Here is an 18,988-nt window from a genome sequence, read left to right as displayed (position 1 = left end):
GAGATTCAGACATGAGTCAGATTCGGATCCAAAAAAAGTCCGGATCTGAATTCTGAATATGGATATACTCAGTTGTCGCCCACTAAGTTGGAGGAAATGCCATTATTGTAATTTGCGAAAAACATGTGCACATTGTTGTCAAATAATTTTATGTCAACGTCAATAATTCAAAATGATGATGTCACGATTTCCGTATCCAACGGTTTAGATAGAGTCCGTATCATTATAAGCGAGACTATGGGAGATGCCGCCATATCATTCTTCACCATTGTAGACTTCGAGACACACCATTTCACCTAACCCCCACCAACTGTTCAACCAACAGTTGGTGCAGACCCTGGCGTCTCTTCTCCGCTAACTTCGCACCAAATCTCTTTCAATTTTTTTTTTTTTTTTCTAGGGTTAGGTTTTTTCCCCAAAAATGATAACTCCACAACAGCCTCCATCACCATCACAACTCTCTGATCAGAGGTTTAGGGTTTCTGAAATGGAGATCCCTCAGATTCCTCAGATTCTCGAAGAACAATCCACGGTTTGGGATTGGGGAAACCTTTTAGATTTCACTGTCGATGATCAATTAAACATCTCATGGAGTCCAGAAGATCTGATTGTCGATGATGTTTCGATTCCATCTTCGGAAATTGTTGGAGGACCATCGAATCGAGAATCGGATAGTGTTGATGGTTCGGAGAGGACCCGTAAGCGTGATCCGAGGTTGACTTGTGAGAATTTCTTGGCTGGGAGGCTTCCATGTTCGTGTCCCGAGCTTGATGAGAAGGATGAGGAGGAAGGAGAGGTGGGGAAGAAGCGAGCAAGGGTGACGAAGGCGGGGATTGCTCGGTGTCAGGTTCCGAGTTGTGAAGTTGATATTAGTGAGCTCAAAGGGTACCATAAACGGCATCGTGTTTGTCTCCACTGTGCCAATGCTAGTACTGTTGTTCTCGATGGGCAGCCGAAGCGGTATTGCCAGCAATGCGGGAAGTAAGTTGGTTTTTTGTAGGATTGTTGTTTTGTTCTAGAAGACTGGGGGAATTGTTCATGATTGTTAAATTTAAATTAGAGAACGAAACACTTTTATGTTTGAGAAGGATTATGAATCAATCGGATAAGTATTTGAATCAGGTTGAATGAGGTTCAAGGCCCATTGATTATTACACCAAAAACTGTTATATATTGATTTACATTTGTGAATGAAGTTTTAGGGATTTAGCTGTTAATTAATGCCTAAATGATTATCTAAATTGGGTATAGGCTAGAAGTGGTGTTAGACAGGCTAAAGTGGATATGCTTTTTCAGAGGATTATATTACTGGCATGATTAATGATGGGAAGATTTTACTAGACAGTACTAATATTAACTATTTTTTCTGGAGCATAATCTTGGGCAATTGAGAAATGGTATGCTGATTGTGTAGCAAAGATGAGGACATTGAGATGGGTAAGTGGTAAAATTATGACACAATGAAACACAAAATCGGAACTAAGCATGTCAAAAGGAGTTTAGAAGTAACTTTAAGAAGAGATAAAATAACTGAAAGGTAATTGAGATATATGTAATAAAAATGCTAAAAGTATTATTATTGCTACTACTGCTGCTACTATTATTGTTGTTTTTTGCTCTTTCAAATATGTGAGACTTTGTCTTATGTGAATAATCTTGCCATAGGTGGTCCTGTAATGCCTTTAATTCCAGAGGTAGGATCCTTTGGAGTCGCTTGATGTTTGCAATTCAGTGGGGTATTTGGAAGGAGAGGAATGCTAGAGTGTTTGGCCCTATCTTGAATATTAGAGTTAGTCTGTACTTATTGGGGAATCTCTGCTGCATGTTATCTATGGTGTTCTGGAGGCAACTTATTCATGTGCATGTGTGTGTGTTTTTTTCCCTCAAATGAGTTTCATGGTAACATTAGTTGCTGTGTTATCTTATTTTTTTTTTCTTGAATTAAATATGAGACACTGCTAGGCAGTTGTAAAGTACTTATATAAAGCTCTAACACGTAGATAATAGGAAACGCTAAGATTATCTATCTTTTGAGTTTGATTTTTGGCAGCGGTTGGTTTTTCAGCCCAACTTGTGTATCTAAGCTTTGGACTCTTGAGCCAGAGGATTAACTTTACATTTCAGTATTTGATAAATGTAAGGTGTTTCATTTCACAGAATAAAAAGAAGTAGCTAATTAAGCATTGTACACTGTGTTAAGAATTACGATTCATTTCATATTGTGCAAATGTATTGTGGATGGCATTTATTCTATGTCTATTGTTTGTCTACCACTTAACTTTATGAGGCTACACAGTTTGAATGTTCCTGTATGTCATTTGGTTAGACGTGGTTTTAGATATATTTGAATGGAGGAATAAGATTCCTTGATCCTTCCCCAAATTTATGTGATAAGGATTTGATGTTGGTGATGATGAGTAGGTCATTTGGTTTCAATTCTACACTTGAATGTGATGGCCCTCCTGTACCTTGAAATCAAGTAAAAAAGATTTCCAATGCACATGAAATGACTTACAGTGAAAACTAATTTCTCTCTCTGGTTTAAAAATGCATTCAGTGTTGATGTGTAAGAATGTTTTGTTTTACGTTTCTCGTTTAGATATTGATTGGTGTGGCTTCCCTATTTCTAGGTTTCACATCTTGCCAGATTTTGATGAAGGTAAACGCAGTTGTAGAAGAAAGCTAGAACGCCACAATAAGAGACGGCGGAGAAAATCTACAGATTTTAAAAATGTGGTTGAAAAGGAAACTCAAAGTAGCAATCCAGCTGAATATATTGCTTGCGATGGTGAAGCAGGGAAAGGTATCATTTATTCAAGTTGATGCAGCTCCCATACGTGCATATTTGATGAAGGCCAAGTATCTCTTTATTTCTAACAGCATTACAATACATAAATCTGGAAATAGTGTTGGATTTTGATGGTTTATCTTGTAGTATATTTATATCCTTGTTACATAGGTTGTTTGTGAGAGCAAGGTTGTTAAAAGCACTAGGTGGGCTTAAGCGACAAAAAAACTTAATATTTCAATTTTTTTATGTAGTAAAGGTCATACAAAACAGAGCAAAAAAATAATGTAAATGCCATTACCAAGATAATAATAAGTTATCAACTGCTAAGCAAACTTGTAAGTCAATACAACTAATATGTAAGAAAAATAAAAACAATTGCCCCTCACCAAAATTTTCTATTATAATAAGGTAAAAGTTGAATATTTATTGACATCAAAGTTTGGAAGACCAAAAGTGCCCCCACCTTTTTATCTAACTTATTATCATCAAGTTCACCCTTGTCAAAATGATTAAAATTATAATCCCACAACCCTATAACCACGTTAGTTAGTTTTTAGTTTCCAATATCTTTTTATTATGTTATCTTTGAAATAGCCTTAGTTAACATTTTAAATTACAAAAAGACTTTCAATTTATTAATTATAAAATATAAGATTATCTATTTAAAAATTTTAAAAATTAATTTTTTGAAGTAATTTTTTATTTGTGCATAAATCCTAAATTGTTCCATGCATGTGCGTTTGCAAGCCACCTTCTAGTATTTTTTAATCGTAGAGACACCTCACAAGTTTAGCTTAATATTTGAGAAGTCCTTTATGTTCTAAAATTTTAAATACAATTTATACAAAATTATTTCATAAAAGTATCATTTTAACCCCATTTTTTGAAATCCCGCTCAGTCTAGGTTGGAAAAGCGGGTCTATGCGGGGCTTTTGCCAACAGAGTGTGAGAGTAATCCACCCTACATCTTTTCTTTTTTCCTTCTTCCTCTTGAATGGAAGGTCCCATCCCATATATTTTTTCGATACAATTTCATTTACTTATCCAGAAAAGAAAACCTTGCATGAGTTCTATACTGAAATATATATCTCCATATGAAATGAAAAAAAGCAAAGCTACTACTTAAGATTTTGCTTTTGTTTAGTTTTGTGGCAGTGATGTTATGATGGACTACTCAAATTGGTTTTTGCCCAGATAATTTATGCTCAAGCAACCATACAGTGGATGAAGTAGTTTTGGAGTCTGAAGATGGACATGCTTCCCCACGTTGTTCCCTTCCGAGCTCTCAGAATATCCGGGGTGATAGTGTTTTGTCTTTTGGGTCTTCTGGTGAAACCCAGACGGAAGGCGGAAAAGATAATTCCAAATGCACTCTTTCGTCTTTTTGGGACACTAAGAGTGCTTATTCATCCGTGGTAAGCCATCCTAACTCTTTGACCCCCCTCTCTTCCCTTGAAATCTTCTCTTACCTCGCTCGAACGATAATGAAGTAATTTGTTTGTAGTGTCCGACAGGTCGCATATCCTTCAAACTATATGACTGGAATCCCGCAGAATTTCCCAGACGACTTCGCCACCAAGTATTTCTAAAGGATTATCATTGCAGTTTAGTATTTACAGGAAAAAATTGCTTGTTTCATCAGAACTGTGAAAGTTGATTAATTTGTGCTATGTTTTGAATCCACAGATATTCCAATGGTTGTCCAGCATGCCAGTTGAGCTGGAGGGTTATATTCGTCCTGGCTGTATCATCTTGACTGTATTCATCGCCATGCCACGGTTTATGTGGGAGAAGGTGATAGTTTTGTTTGATGTAGTTGGAATCACTGTTACAGTTATATACATTTTTATTAGCCAATAGGCTCGTGGAGCTTAAATTTGGCTACAACCTGATTTATGCCCATTTTTTTGGATTTTGTTGGAAATCGGAATGTTATTGTTATTCTTTATTTTTGTAATCCTTCTCCTTTTTAGGTACTTATTGAAAGGGGAACAAAGGAGATGTGATAATATAATTCTTAATCTGCATTTCTATGGATATTAGCATACAAATGCATCTAGATTTGTAGGCTATGCATTATAATTAACGTATTCAATTTGGGTCCTTTTGCTGCAATTGTAATATATTTGTGGGGATATGCTGATAAAGTGGTTTCTTCTAGCCTATCTGTCTGACAATTATATCAGTGGCCAATTACAAGTTGTCCTTGCGTAAAACCACCTGTTTCATTCTTCTGTATATGAAATATTGAGCATTGATCACCCAGATTAGATGAAACACCATATAATATTTTCCACTCATTCTCATAGCTGAACCCATCTGAGAAACTTTTGTTTTCTGTTTGGTTAAAGTTGTACAATGGTTTATTCTTGTTAGTGATAACCACCAGATGGCCTTTCTAGAAATTTTGTGTGAGAAATTTTGTTTAATCTAGAATCTGATAATTGAGCTGAACCACTGGTATCCTTATTTAAGTTTATTTGGTTGGCCTTATAAGTCTGTAAAGCCTTGATCTTGTCTTCTGAGAGGGTACTTAGCATTGCTTTGATTTGACCTATCTGGTTTGCAACCTCGAGTCCAGTTGGGCTTGTGAAGTCAAGTAAATAGACCTTGTTTTTGGCTTTATGTTCAAGGGGAAGGGTTCTATGGCATGACCTTAGTCCATCTATTATCACTGCTTGCTATCATGGTATGGAAACTATCTTCTTGTTATAAAAAGCTGTTCTCAATTTCAATTTATTGTATTAAATTATTTATTGACACTGTGCTACCTGCACTGAATTGTTTATCATTATGTTTGAGTTCACAGGGGATATTGGAGTGCTGCTTAACATTGTTCTCTTTTAATAATTATCTTGTTCTAATCTTCTGTTATATTACTATACAATTACAAAGGCAACTACTTGCAGAAAAATACTTTGGAAGTTTCTCTTTTTTAAGTCTGGAGTTTTTATTCCATTATCGGCTCAATCATAGGAGTTTAACTTGTAAATCTATTTTGTTTCATTGGGCAGTTAACTGAAGACGCCGCTTCCTATATACATGATATTGTAAGTACCCCTGAAAGCATGCTATTTGGAAGAGGTCCTATGACCGTTAATGTTAACGACATGATTTTTCGGGTTCTCAAGGGTGAGTTGATATTCTGTAAGTTTTGATCAATTCTGCTATGATAAGTGGAACTCATTTGATTATTTTCTTTGAAGGAAGCTTGTTTAACTGGATGCTTGGTTCTATTTTCATTTCGGAGAATGAGTTTTCTTGCATTGGGGAAGGAATCAAAACCCGGCTTCACACTTAAAACTATAAAATAGAAATTTATTTGTATTGAGTCTTGTAATGCTATGCGTCGATAGGTTCTTAGTTTATTTGTTAAACTATGCACATAGTTTCTTGTCAAATTTTGGGACCTTTAAATGGTCTGGTATGAAAATGGGATTCTTCCTTATGTGGATTTGAGAATATTTGGTTGGAGGTCCAGTGTTTGATGATCTTTTTTGATAAGGAAATTTTATGATCTTATGAACTCGTGGTGGAAGTATACAATTTGACATGTAATATGACAGTTTGGCTGAAACTCACCTTCATTTTATTTGAACTTGTTTTGGTCTTTTGTATGTTCTTTGATGTAGGTGGAACTTCATTGATGAATATTAAGGTAGAGATGCAAGCTCCTAAACTTCATTATGTTCACCCTACTTGTTTTGAAGCTGGAAAACCTATGGAGTTTGTTGCTTGTGGCAGTAACCTACTCCAGCCTAAATTTCGGTATTGTACTGCTACTCCAACGACATATAGAAAAACTGGATATTTGAAATCGTTGATATCTTATGCATTGTGTCCTGGCAAGGATAACTGAGTCTGGACATTATTATTTCTTCTTAGAAATTTTATAGTCATCTTGTTTTCATGCAACATATAGTATTGGCGAAAGTTGCTTGTATGTTATAATTTAGATTAATTTCCTTCATCTGATTATGCATAGGAACAAATATTCAGTGATATTTCATGAAACAGTGTGTTCAATTAATAGAGAGTTGTAGTCAAGGAATGAGGATTGGAATGCAGGACAGAAGAGTTTGGATGGGGGCAAGGAATGAGACTTTCTCAGTGAGATTGTTTTTATGGCTTGTTAGGAAACCAACACTTGCCGAAGTTTCCATCCTCTTCAGTTGGGGCCCAAAGTTCCATCAAGGGTGGCTTTCTTGATTTTGTGTGCGTCGCTGGGTAGAATTTTAACCATGGATCAATGTATGAAACGGGGGGTGATGGGGCCGAGTATTTGTTTGTTTTGCTTGGGGAGTGACGAGCATGCAAACCATGTCTTGCTTCATTGCCCATTCGCTAGCCGGGTTTGGAGCCACTTCTTGGGCCTATTTGGGGTGGAGGGGTGCGTTCCGTGGTCGGTCAAAGAGGTTTTCGAGGCTTGGGCTTTGTTTAGGAGCTCGACGAGGCTTCTTTGGAGCGTTATTCCATTCGCCATTTGTTGGGGGCTATGGAGGAACGTAATAGCCGGGTCTTTGAAGGTACTTCCGAGACGGGGGATAACAACATTGTTATGATCTCGGGGCTTCTATCTTTTTGGTGTAAGGTCCTTAAGGAGTTTAAAGGTGTCTTTTTTGAAGACTTTTTAGTTGGGTGAGAGCTTATTTATTGTATTGGTCTCCCTTGACTTTCTTAATTTTCCGTTGTATTATTTCTTCGCTGGTCTTCTCGACCGCCTAATGAAATGATCTTTTACCTATAAAAAAAGAGAGTTGGAGTCTTATTTTCATTTCTATTTGTTGGTTGAAATGATACGAGTGAATAATTTACATTTCTTCTGGGGGTATGGTGGAGCCATCTTCATAATAAAGAAGGTTTATGTTACTGTATCTTCAGCCAAGGGTTAGCCTAGGTATCCTCCACCCCATTTGTGCCATGGAGGATATTATGGAGCAAAATACATGATGACCAGCGACCCTAATAGATGCCTTCTCATCTTGACTTCTGATTTCCGTTGTGACACGACCTTACATAAGAGTTTATGGCACTGAAAGAACCCTCAAATTCCAGTTTCATTCAGGTTACAATCATTTTTAAGCATTCTTCCTACTGGATCTTGTGGGTTCTAGGGAAACTGTAGCAACATTGAATTCAAGAGGCTGTAGTTCAGGGGTAACTCATAGGAATTCTACATTGTGGCTATGGGGACTTGGGCTCAAATCCCAGCGGCCTCATTGATAAAATTGTTGAATTCAAGATAGTCTAAAGGGGGCATCTAGACCAACTGCCTACCGTCGCTTTGTTTTTCCTTCTTGGAAGTCTTCTTTCCTCTTCAGACCATAGGTCTAGGCTATTGAGGCACCTCGTCTCATGCCTCAACATTTAGAAAAATTGGTTCCATGTGCAAGATGAAAGATGATTCATTCAATCATTGTTATTGCATTGTTGGTTGCCAGAGATCCCTGGATATGTTTCTTTTTCTCTTTGTAATTCTAAGTACAGTGGCTGATCTTCTGAGGCATTCTCTTGTAAAGGCAATATCTTATGGAAGGTGCCCTTTGCCTTTTGTTGGGCAACATGGAAGGAAAAGAATGCCAGGTCATCAAGGTCAAAGACCTTGTTTGGAGGGGCAGTTGTTGAAGATTAAAGCTCTCCTATACTTGTGTTCCTAGTATCATATTAAATTCAGTGGATTGCACTTCAACAACATTGTTTTCCATTTTTGGGAAATGGTCAAGAGTTTTTAGAGTTCATATGTTTTTTCCTCTAGGCTCTTGTGAAGAAGCTCACCCTCACTAGTGCATTGAGTTCTTGTATTTTACCCTATTCTCTAAACTCATTTGACTTTTATTGTAAAAAAAAAAAAAAAAGGTTTTACTGACAATACTAGTTTTGTGAACAACATCTCATTCCATCAACAGCCTATAAATGGATCTTACATTTATCACATTTCCTCCCCTTAAAACAATCCAATTGCATTCTAGTGTCCTTGGCTGATTTCAGATGATTCAAATAAACCTATCTGTTTCCATTCCTTTACATGCCAGTCTTTTCCTATGATCCCCTTGGCAAACAAAGCAATTGATTTTTAGTATCCCGGAGTTGCAAAACTGTGCTCTAGAGTTATCATCACCCTTGTGTGATGTGTATCCGTATCCTTTGTGCTTTTTTAGCCTGTTATGTGCAACAATCTCAAACAACTGTATATTCTTTTCTTTTTGTCAACATGCCTTTATACTATACAATTGCTTGGCATAATTAAGCTAGATGAGAAATAATTTCTATTTGTTTTAACATATGGGTGCTGTGTCAGGTTTCTTGTATCTTTTGCTGGGAGGTATCTTGCATGTGATTATTGTCTTTCCATTCCTCATGAGAAAGCTGGATTATGCCATGGAAATGAAGAGGACACAATTCGGAGTTGTGGCCACCAGATATACAAGATACATATTCCTAAAACTGAGCCAAATCTCTTTGGCCCTGCATTTATTGAGGTATGTACTTTTGAGAATATTGTTCCTCAAATCTTTGGGATAAGGCTTTGATAATGTTTTTGGGATAAGTGTGCACCTACATTTGCTTTTTCACAATACTAGTCTATGGGTTTATAGAACCAGCTTCAGTTGATGCATCTCTTATCAAGGGTTTGGCAGTACTTAACCAAACTCAAGATTTTTCGATATAAATAAAATGTAGAGCATATATTGGTTTAAATGTTTGTAATTGTTGAGTGTTGTGTTATCCACCTCTGTTCTTGGGTGTCACATGCTCACGTATCGTGCCCCAATTCGACCCGTGACCCTCTTATATTCATAGTTACGCCTTCTCCATCAGATCGGTCTTTTGGAGTAGTTGGTTGGTTAAAATGGTCTCAGAGCACTATGTTTGTATGTATAGGTCACAGGTGGGTTCGATTCTTTCCACCCTTATGGGTGAAGGGGAGTGTTGAGTGTATATTTTCCTCCACTCTTGGATGTGTCATACCTCAGTTAAGCCTCGTGACTCTCTTATATTCATAGTTCTTCCCCTCTCCATCAGATCTGTCTTTAGGGGTAAATGATTGTCCACATGGTATTAGAGCACTAGGTTTGTATAGGCCATGGGTTCGAGTCTCCTCGAGGGAGTTTCCACGCTTATGCATGAGAGGGAGTGTTGGGTGTTGTGTTATCCGCCTCCGCTCCCGGGTGTCACGTGCTCACGTATCGTGCCCCAATTCGACCTGTGACCCTCTTATATTCATAGTTGCGCCTTCCCCATCAGATCAATCTTTTGAGGTAAACAGTAATTGTTGCATTGTGAAGCATGGAAACAAATTTAATTTACATTTTACTGTATAAACAAAGTGCTTATTTTGATTTCTATTTTTTATAGGTTGAGAATGAGTCCGGGTTATCCAACTTCATACCTGTTCTTTTCGGAGATAGTCAAATATGTTCAGAGATGCAGTTAATGCGGCAGAGGTTTGATAAATCTCTCTGGTCAAGGGGGGGCCAACTCGCAGATCTTGATGCCATGTCTGTGTCGTGTAAGGCTTTTGAATTGAGGCAAACAGCAATGTCTGAACTTCTTTTAGATATTGCGTGGTTGCTCAAGGAGCCTAAGTTTGAAGATATACAATACCTTTTGACTTCTAGACAGATTCAGAGATTCAATTGTTTATTAAATTTCCTAATACAGAGTGGGTCCACTGTTGTCTTGGAGAAAGTATTACATTCTCTGAGGAGTATGATGGATGAAGAAAACTTACATAACCCTTTTACCGAGACTAATGATGCTGATATAAAACTGTTTCAGAAACATATAGATCAGGCTAAAGAAATTGTCCATCGGAGATTTCAACATATGGGGGGATTAGAAATGCATTCTGGAAACAAAGTGTTGAGTTTGGATTGTGTTTCTCGGAACAGTGAAAATGATATGCTCAATGTTATGCCTGTGGCCGATCAGGTGAGCTTTCCACTTCTTTAGTTTTTACTTCTAATTATTTTCAGGATGACCTATGGTTGAGTAGTCAAGTTCAAAATTTTTATGAAATATTTTGTTTTGAATTGAAAAAAGCTTCTTTTTGTCTCTAGTGGACATTATTATGAATATTGAGTAGTGGCATTATAAGTCAAAATGTGGCAATTGTCTTATGTTTTGAATTCTGAACCATAGCCTTAGTAACATCCACTATTTCATGTTTTACCGATAATGTTATACATCTTCCATGCACGCATCATACATACATGTTATTTTTACCTTTTGGTAGATTTAGGTCCATGGAAATCAAGATTTTGATGAGTTCTACCTGTTTTTCATAGGTAGCTCTGGTTGGATCTATGGTTGAATAGAGCTATATATATATAGGAAAATGTTCCGCACCCTACGTTTTGCCCTATGTGTTTTGTCCTACATGGGTTAGAAGTTTTGGAATGGACTGATTTTTGGTGAGGATGATCTCTATGGTGAGAAGATCATCCTCACCAAAAATCAGCCCACTCTGAAACTTCTAGCCCCATGTTTACAAGTTGAAGAATTGTGGATCGTCCATTTTTTGTAAACCATTTTTGATGAGGTTAGAAGTTTCGGACTAGACTGATTTTTGGTGAGGACGATCTCCTCACCATAGACATCATCTTCACCAAAAATCAGCCCATTCCAAAACTTTTAACCCATGTAGGACAAAACATGTAGTGCAAAACGTAGGGTAAATAGTAGGGTGCCGAACATGCCCCATATATATATATATATATGGATGGTGTTCGGAGGCTCTAAAGAGAGCTAGACGTTGTGCCAAATATTTTTTCAATGTTTGGGTTAGAAGTTTTTGAATGGGCTGATTTTTTGTGAGGATGATCTCTGTGATGAGGAGATCCTCCTCACCAAAAATCAGCCCATTCCTAAACTTCTAACCCCATCAAAAGTGATGATTCTTCAACTTGTAAACTAGGGTTAGAAGTTTTAGAATGAGTTGATTTTTGATGAGGATGATCTCTTCACCATAGAGATCATCCTCACAAAAAATCAGTCCATTCCGGAACTTCTAACCCCTATTTTGAAAAATGTTTGGCTCTTTTTAGGGCCTTCAAACACTGCCCTATATATATGAAAAATTGAACAGAGTTGTGTGGGGATACAATGATTGTACTTCGTCGAGGGTGAAATGAATTGCGTTTAATGTGTATTAATTTTCTTTGACACTAAGGCTAGATATAAACTTGCAGAGGTCAGTTAATTAAATTTGCCTCAATGTGTGGGACATGTTAAAGAAGCTATTCGAGGAGGACCAAGAGTTTCGGCATGTGTCAGAACTCGTAGAGTTGGGTTCAATTTCAGTTGAGTAGAGAGTGGTTGGAAAGGAAAATAGAGGTGGAGGATGTTGTGTGTTAGTTTCGTTGAGTGGGGAAAAAGCTCTAGGTCCCGATGGTTTCATCATGACTTTCTTTAAGAGATGTGGGAACACGTTAATTGATGATTTTATGAATGTGATTGGATTTTCAAGAAAGGAAGTACCTAGATTACGACCGTAATAGTTCCTTCATTGCTTTGTTACCAAAGAACCCGGGAGTTGAGGACCTAGCAGATTTTAGATTAATCAGTCTAGTGGGGTCAACCTACTAGTTAGTGGCAAAAGTGTTGATAAGTAGGTTGAAAGTAGTGTTGGGGGCTCTGATTGGACTGGCGCAAAGGGCTTTCATGAATATGAGACAAATCCTAGATGGGGCTCTTATCGCAAACGAGTGCATTGACTCTAGGAGAAAGTCGAGGAAACCAAGGCTAATGTGCAAATTTGACATACACAAAGCTTACGACCGTGTGAACTGGAATTTTTTTACTTGATGCAGTGCATGGGCTTTGGGGAGAATTGGATAGAGTAGGTGATGAAGAGTGTTATCACAACCTTGTTTTCAATCTTGGTGAATGGTAGCCGGCTGATTTTTTATAATTTCTCGAGGTCTGAAACAGAGTGAACCCTTTTCTTTGTTGTTGTTTGTTTTGATGGTAGAAGTGCTGGGCAGTTTCCTTAGCAGGACCAAGAACCTCAGGTAGATTTTCGACATTTCTGTAGGAGTAGAAGTCCCAAATGTGTCATTCCTTTAGTTTGTCGATGACACCTTATTTTTCTTGGACACTTCTGATAACCAAGTAAGGTACTTGAAGGGGTGTTGTGCTGTTTCGAGGTGGTGTTGGGACTGAGGATCAACTTTAGGAAAAACAAAATATTTGGGATTGATATGGGAGTTTCTAGATGGGTAGCAATCTTTGGATGCCAAAGGGAGTCCCTTCCAACTTCCTACCTAGGTTTGCCTTTAGCTGTGGTCTTGTGGAGTATAGGTGTAAATCTATTTGGGATTTAGTACTGGAATGCATAGACAAGAGGCTCGGTTTTTGCAAAGCGAGATACCTATCTAAGGGAGGTAAGCTCACTTTAATCAATAGTACTTTGGCAAGCATCTCGATCTATCACCTTATTTTGTTTACCATTCCTAGGAGTGTGGAGTGGGATTGGAGAAAATGATTGGAGACTTCCTTTGGAATGACAAGAATGAGGCTATGAAGATACATCTTGTGAATTGGAAGGTGGTTTGTGAATCTAAGAAGAATGAGGGTTAAGGAATTAGAGGTTTTAGGGTAGCGTATTGGGCGTTGCTAGGGAAGTGGCTTTGGAGATTTGGAGTAGAAACTTCTTTGCTGTGGAGAAAGGTTATTAAGTATGGGGAGAAGCAGTTTGACTGGGAAAGTGAGGAGGTGAGATTATTGTATGGTTGAGTCTTTGGAAAGGGATTTCGAAAGTAGGGGAGAATTTTAGAAAGTGGATTAGATTTAAGGTGGGCAAGGGCAATAAGGTGAGATTTTGGGAGGACTGGTGGTGTGGTGCCTCAACCTTGTGCCATAAATTCCCAAGGCTCTATGAGCTCTCCTCCAGAAAAAGAATGTCGTGCACTGCCTTCTTGAACCTTGAGGGATTCGAGCCTATGTGGGATTTAGGTTTCAGGAGGGACTATAATGATTGTGAACTTCAGGATTTGGTAGACTTGACGACTCACCTTGATCAGGTTCAATGGACATTCACGGACGACGATAGAAGGGAGTGGATTCGTACTAGAAGTAATATATTCACTGTTAAAGTCTTTTGCTTTCGGATTGCACACTTCCATTATTTCTTTCGATCATTTTTCCACAACACTCATTTGGGGTTCAAAGATCCCCTCCCAAGGTGCGTTTTTTTTACTCAGTTAGTCGTGCTTGATAAATTTCCTACTCTTGATCATTTAATTCGAAGGGGTTTTGTGACTCAAAACTTTGGTTTCCTTTGCAACTTGAATGGCGAATCAGTGGACTACATATTAATTCGATGTAAAGTCTCTTCTCTCGTGTAGTCCCATATCTTCGGCCTTTATCAAGACTTCTTGGGTGGTTCCTAGTTCGACTCTCTCTTCCAAAGTTGGGATTTGTCTATGTTCGCAGGGGGGATGAAAATTCTTTGGAGACTTCTTCCTTTTGCTACTACTTAGGAGTTATGAATAGAGAGAAGGGGAAATTATAAAAAAAGACCTATTTAAAATAGTATTTATTAAAAAGTAACAATTTTTAAAAAATTATCGAAAGAAACCAAATTTGGTTGTTGAAAGACCGAATTTTATTTAATTGAAATTTCGGCTAGTAAAGCGCTGATTTTTTTTTTATTCAAAATTTTGGTTATTAATGGGTCGAATTTTTCTTTCTTAAAATTTTAATCGAAGTTCGGCACTTTAAGTGCCGAAAATGTATTTCCCTCCATTTTTTTGACCTTCTCTTCCTCTTCCCTCTTATTCTCCTCTTTGGTTCACTTTTTTGGTTTTTCTCCATTTTTCTTTCTTCTTAGTCCTGGTTTTTTCTCCATTTTTGGACCTTCTCTTCTTCTTCTTCTTACCTTGGATCAAGATCTACAAAGGAAAGGACCTTGTTTATTTTTTTGATTTGAAATCATGATCATCATCATCTTATTTTCGGATCATCATCATCTTGACCTTGATCCGAAATCATGATCATGATCATCTTATTTTCGGATCATGATTTAGATTATCATCATCTAGATGGAGAAAAAATCAGGACGAAAATAAGATAATCATGATCAAGATCAAGATCAAGATTATCATTATCTTATTTTTGTCCTAGTTTTTTCTCCATCTAGATGATGATCTAGATCTTGATCATGATCATGATTATTCTTAAAAAAAAAAAAAAAAAAAACTAGGTCTTTACCTTTGTAGATCTTTGATCCAAGGTCAAAAGAGGAAGAAGAGAAGGTCCAAAAATGGAGAAAAAACCAGGACGAAAAAGAAAGAAAAATGGAGAAAAACCAGAGAGGAGAAGAAGAGGGAAGAGGAGGAGAAGGTCGAAAAAATGGAGGGAAATACATTTTCGGCATTTAAAAGTGTCGAAAATTATTTTAAAAAATTTCAGGTACTTAAAGTGCTGAATTTTGATTAAAAAATTTAAAAAGAAAAATTCAGCCCTTTAATAGCTGAAATTTTGATTTAAAAAAAAATCCGGCCCTTCAAAAGTCGAATTTGGTTCATTTCGATAATTTTTTAAAAACTGTTACTTTTTAAATAAATACTATTTTAAATAGGTTTTATTTTATTTTATTTTATAATTTTCCCTAGAAAGAAACATGAGAATCTTCGAAGGCTTGGAAACACCTACCTAGGAGTTAATTCTGAACATCTTAGGTCTAATGTTCTTTTGGTGTAAACTGTGGCATGACTTTAAAGATGTGTTTTTTGAGGATTTTGTTTTTAGATGGGACACGTTGTGTAATAGTTAGTACTTGTTTGCTTTGTGGCTGGTCATCTCGACCGCCTTTTCTTTCTTTGTACCCTTTCTTTTCTTAATAAAATTGTACTTATAAAAAAAAAAAAAATCATTTATCATCACTACGTTGCTTTCTTGGAATCAACTTCAACACTTTGAGCGAAAAGGTCAAAAGTTCAAGTGATGTTACCATCTACAACAATGTATGTACATCATTGTATTAAAAAATTTATGCTCAATGAGATTAGGAGCAAGTCCTTATGCCGCCTTGCCTGTTTGTAACACTAGGGCTGTCAACGGATAGGTATCCGATCGGATACTGGTATATCCGAATTCGAATCCGAAAAAAAAAAAATACTATCCGAATTCGAATTCGAATCCGATCGGATATCTCTATCAAACATTCGAATTCGAATCCGAAAATATATATCGGATATCCGATAATATCCGACCGATCGAAATTTGCACAGTCGAAACCCACGGATTTCATCTGAAAAATCACTCCGGCGGGTTTAGATCGTAGAGAGAGAGAGAGAGAGAGAAAGAGAGAGAGAGAGAGTATGTACCTGAATGCTCGTCGGCCGGAGTAGACGTGTCGGAGTTCGCACAGTTGAACTTGAAACCCACATATTTCCTTCAAAAAACCACTCCGATTGGTTCAAATCGGGGAGAGAGAGAGAGGAGAGAGAGAGAGAGAGAGGAGAGAGAGAGAGAGAGAGGAGAGAGAGAGAGAGAGTAGGTACCTAATGCTCACCGGCCGGAGAAAATGGTGCTAACGGAGTTCAATCAAATGGAAACCCACCACCATTAACGTCGTCTGGTGTTTAGAGAAGAATGTCGTTTTGAGAAGATAAAGATTTGAAACACGTTTTGTTGTGTAACACGAATACATAGACTATATATTTACATATATAAGGTTTTGTTGTAAAACATAAATATATAATATATGTATTATTATCGGAGCGGATATTATCGATTCGGATATTGCGATATCCGAATTCGTATCCGAAACTCATTCGAATGTTAAAATGACATCCGAATCCGAATCCGATATCCGAAAATTTCGGATAATATCCGATTTTTCGAATTCGAATTCGAATTCGAATTCGGATTTCGGCTATCCATTGACACCCCTATGTAACACTACACCAAGTCAAATATTCGCTACTTTCACCCCTATACATGGTAACACGTTATGGATTCCTTTTCTCTCATGAAGAAATTATGACATTTCCCCCTAATACTAGTGTGTTACAAACCTATTACGTCAAAATTTAGACGTACTAGTATGCTACAAAAACATTCGGTCATGCTTCTTGCATCTTGTATGTTTCCTTCAACTCAAAATTCACTAAAATTTCTTTCAGTAGGTTATAGCCAGGTTCTATTGTGGGAAACAATGTTGAGAAGTGTGTTTGTGTTAAAATAGGCTTCAGCAGGTATAGTAGCTGATAGCTCTATTAATGAAGCATGCAATATAGGTTTTACGTGCTGCTGGCACTTTGAAAAAAGAAGAAGAATGATCTTGTCCAATCTTTTGGTGTTATAGAATAAACATTGTTTAAAGTATGGATCTCTAGGTACATCTTGGGCAGTTGAAAAACCAAGATGTCCTGACTGTGATGGTAGTAAACACTAGACAAACTGCGGCAAAGCTCTAAACATATCGATTCTTCTTTCTTATTACCCCAAACTTTATGGGTCCGTCACATTCACTTATCAATAATTTGGATTCGTGGCATTGCAGGATATGGAGATGGCAGAAGAAAATTTAGAATCAATGACAACATCAACTTTCCAACACAGCAGTGGAACTGAACCACTCATAAATAGGGAGGTTGTTATGAATGTGAACCATCAGCCACACTCGATGAAGGTACAGCCACAAAAGTCCTGTGGTCGCATTTTTTCAAGAACAATCATGAGCCCGTGTCCTCTCGTTCTCATAATGACTACCGTTGCTGTGTGTTTTGGGGCATGTGCTGTTCTCCTCCATCCTCACAAGGTCGGGGAATTTGCAGTTTCGATACGTAGATGTTTGTTTGGCAACAACACCAATCCATAAATGATCATGACCAAACTGTTTGGAGCCCTACACATTCTGTAAGTGATGGAAGGCATCTCACCATCACTATTGGGTTCATGCATGGAAGCACCATGAACATAAAGTTTATTGTATTTGTGTGAATATGCAAGGACGGGGTTGATGAGTTGTTAGTCGTCAGTGAGATGGGAAACCCTGTGCAAGCGCAATGACTTGAACTCTAACGGAATGTTGATTAGTAGCAGCTTTTAGTGAGTCTCCTTTTTCCTGTAAATTGATTTTTGTGTTGATGATAAATAAATTCTTTCATGGACTTTGTGTTGCATAGTCGTGGTGGATGACTTGTACAACATATTGAGTATTTATATTTGTTTCTGGGCTTTCTGCAATCAGCTTGGAACAATTTCCTGCTCTATCCAAAGATTTTTTTTTTTATAACAATTGAATAATGATAAATTTGGGGGTCCAACTCAAAACCAATTGACAATGAGTGGAGAGGCCCAGGAGCTTTTAAGGAGAGAGACAAAGCAATTTGTGTCCCATGTGGGACTAAATTCAATACGCCTCTGCACATGTGGGTCAGACTAGACCAAAGCATGTGTAGATATGAGCTAGGTGACGTGAGGGAGAGAAAGGCCCGTTTTGATACCATGATAAATTTGGGGGTCCATCCAACTCAAAATCAATTGGCAATGAGTGGAGAGGCCTAGGAACTTTTATGGAGAGAGACAAGGCAATTTGTGTCCGATGTGGGATTAACCTCAACAAATAATGCTGAAGTGACCTCAAGATTGGATCTCACACTCTGATGTGGTAGTGTGTGGGAACCAAAGACACTTCCCTCGAGATATGAGTGAAAAGCATCTATGGTTCCTATCCACTTTCACGGCAAGATGTGTGCTATGAGGTCCAATCTTGAGGTCACACCGGGGATAGCTTGAATTAAGAAGCTTGCTTGCAGTCTGATTGCTTGGGAGCTTTGCTTTGGTATAAGAGAAGAATTACTCTAATTCATGATCTGATAAGAGAAAATAACTCCCTTGCTTACAGCTAAAGAATAACTCCCTTGTCTGCTGGTATGTTTATGAAAAAAACATACTAATTAGTGGAAGAATACCAGATAAGAACTTGCTTCAAGTTATAGCCACCTTCGGACCCTGGCTACTGTCACTTCTTTTAATTAGGTTATTCTTTTCCGTAAATCTTGGAATTTCAAACACTATATAACTAGGGTTTCCAGCATTATTCTACACAGAATAATGCTGAAGTGACCTCAAGCGGGAACCTCATATTGCACAGCTTGACGTGAAAGTGTGTAGGAACCATAGATGCCTTTCCTCGAGATATGAGTAAAAAAGAATTTATGGTTCCTACACACTTTTACGTAA

At 37.6% G+C, this 18,988-nt stretch overlaps 1 protein-coding gene across 1 annotated transcript; it reads left to right on the top strand.

Moving 5' to 3' along the window:
* The first annotated feature begins 266 nt into the window (after positions 1–266).
* On the top strand, positions 267–18,015 carry SPL7 (squamosa promoter binding protein-like 7). Its single transcript, XM_086449741.1, has 10 exons — positions 267–981; positions 2,631–2,803; positions 3,986–4,206; positions 4,296–4,370; positions 4,478–4,585; positions 5,806–5,923; positions 6,424–6,559; positions 9,090–9,270; positions 10,148–10,723; positions 17,304–18,015. The coding sequence occupies exons 1-10, from the start codon at positions 422–424 to the stop codon at positions 17,619–17,621; spliced, it is 2,466 nt and encodes an 821-aa protein (XP_086305867.1). The 5' UTR covers positions 267–421; the 3' UTR covers positions 17,622–18,015.
* The last annotated feature ends 973 nt before the right edge of the window (positions 18,016–18,988 follow it).

Source organism: Akebia trifoliata, chromosome 8 (assembly GCF_017979445.1).
Source record: "Akebia trifoliata isolate Shusen 1 chromosome 8, ASM1797944v1, whole genome shotgun sequence".
In the NCBI taxonomy this organism is placed as follows: domain Eukaryota; kingdom Viridiplantae; phylum Streptophyta; class Magnoliopsida; order Ranunculales; family Lardizabalaceae; genus Akebia; species Akebia trifoliata.
The sequence above is the reverse complement of the archived record's forward strand: the minus strand, read 5'-3'. Positions and strand labels throughout refer to the sequence as shown.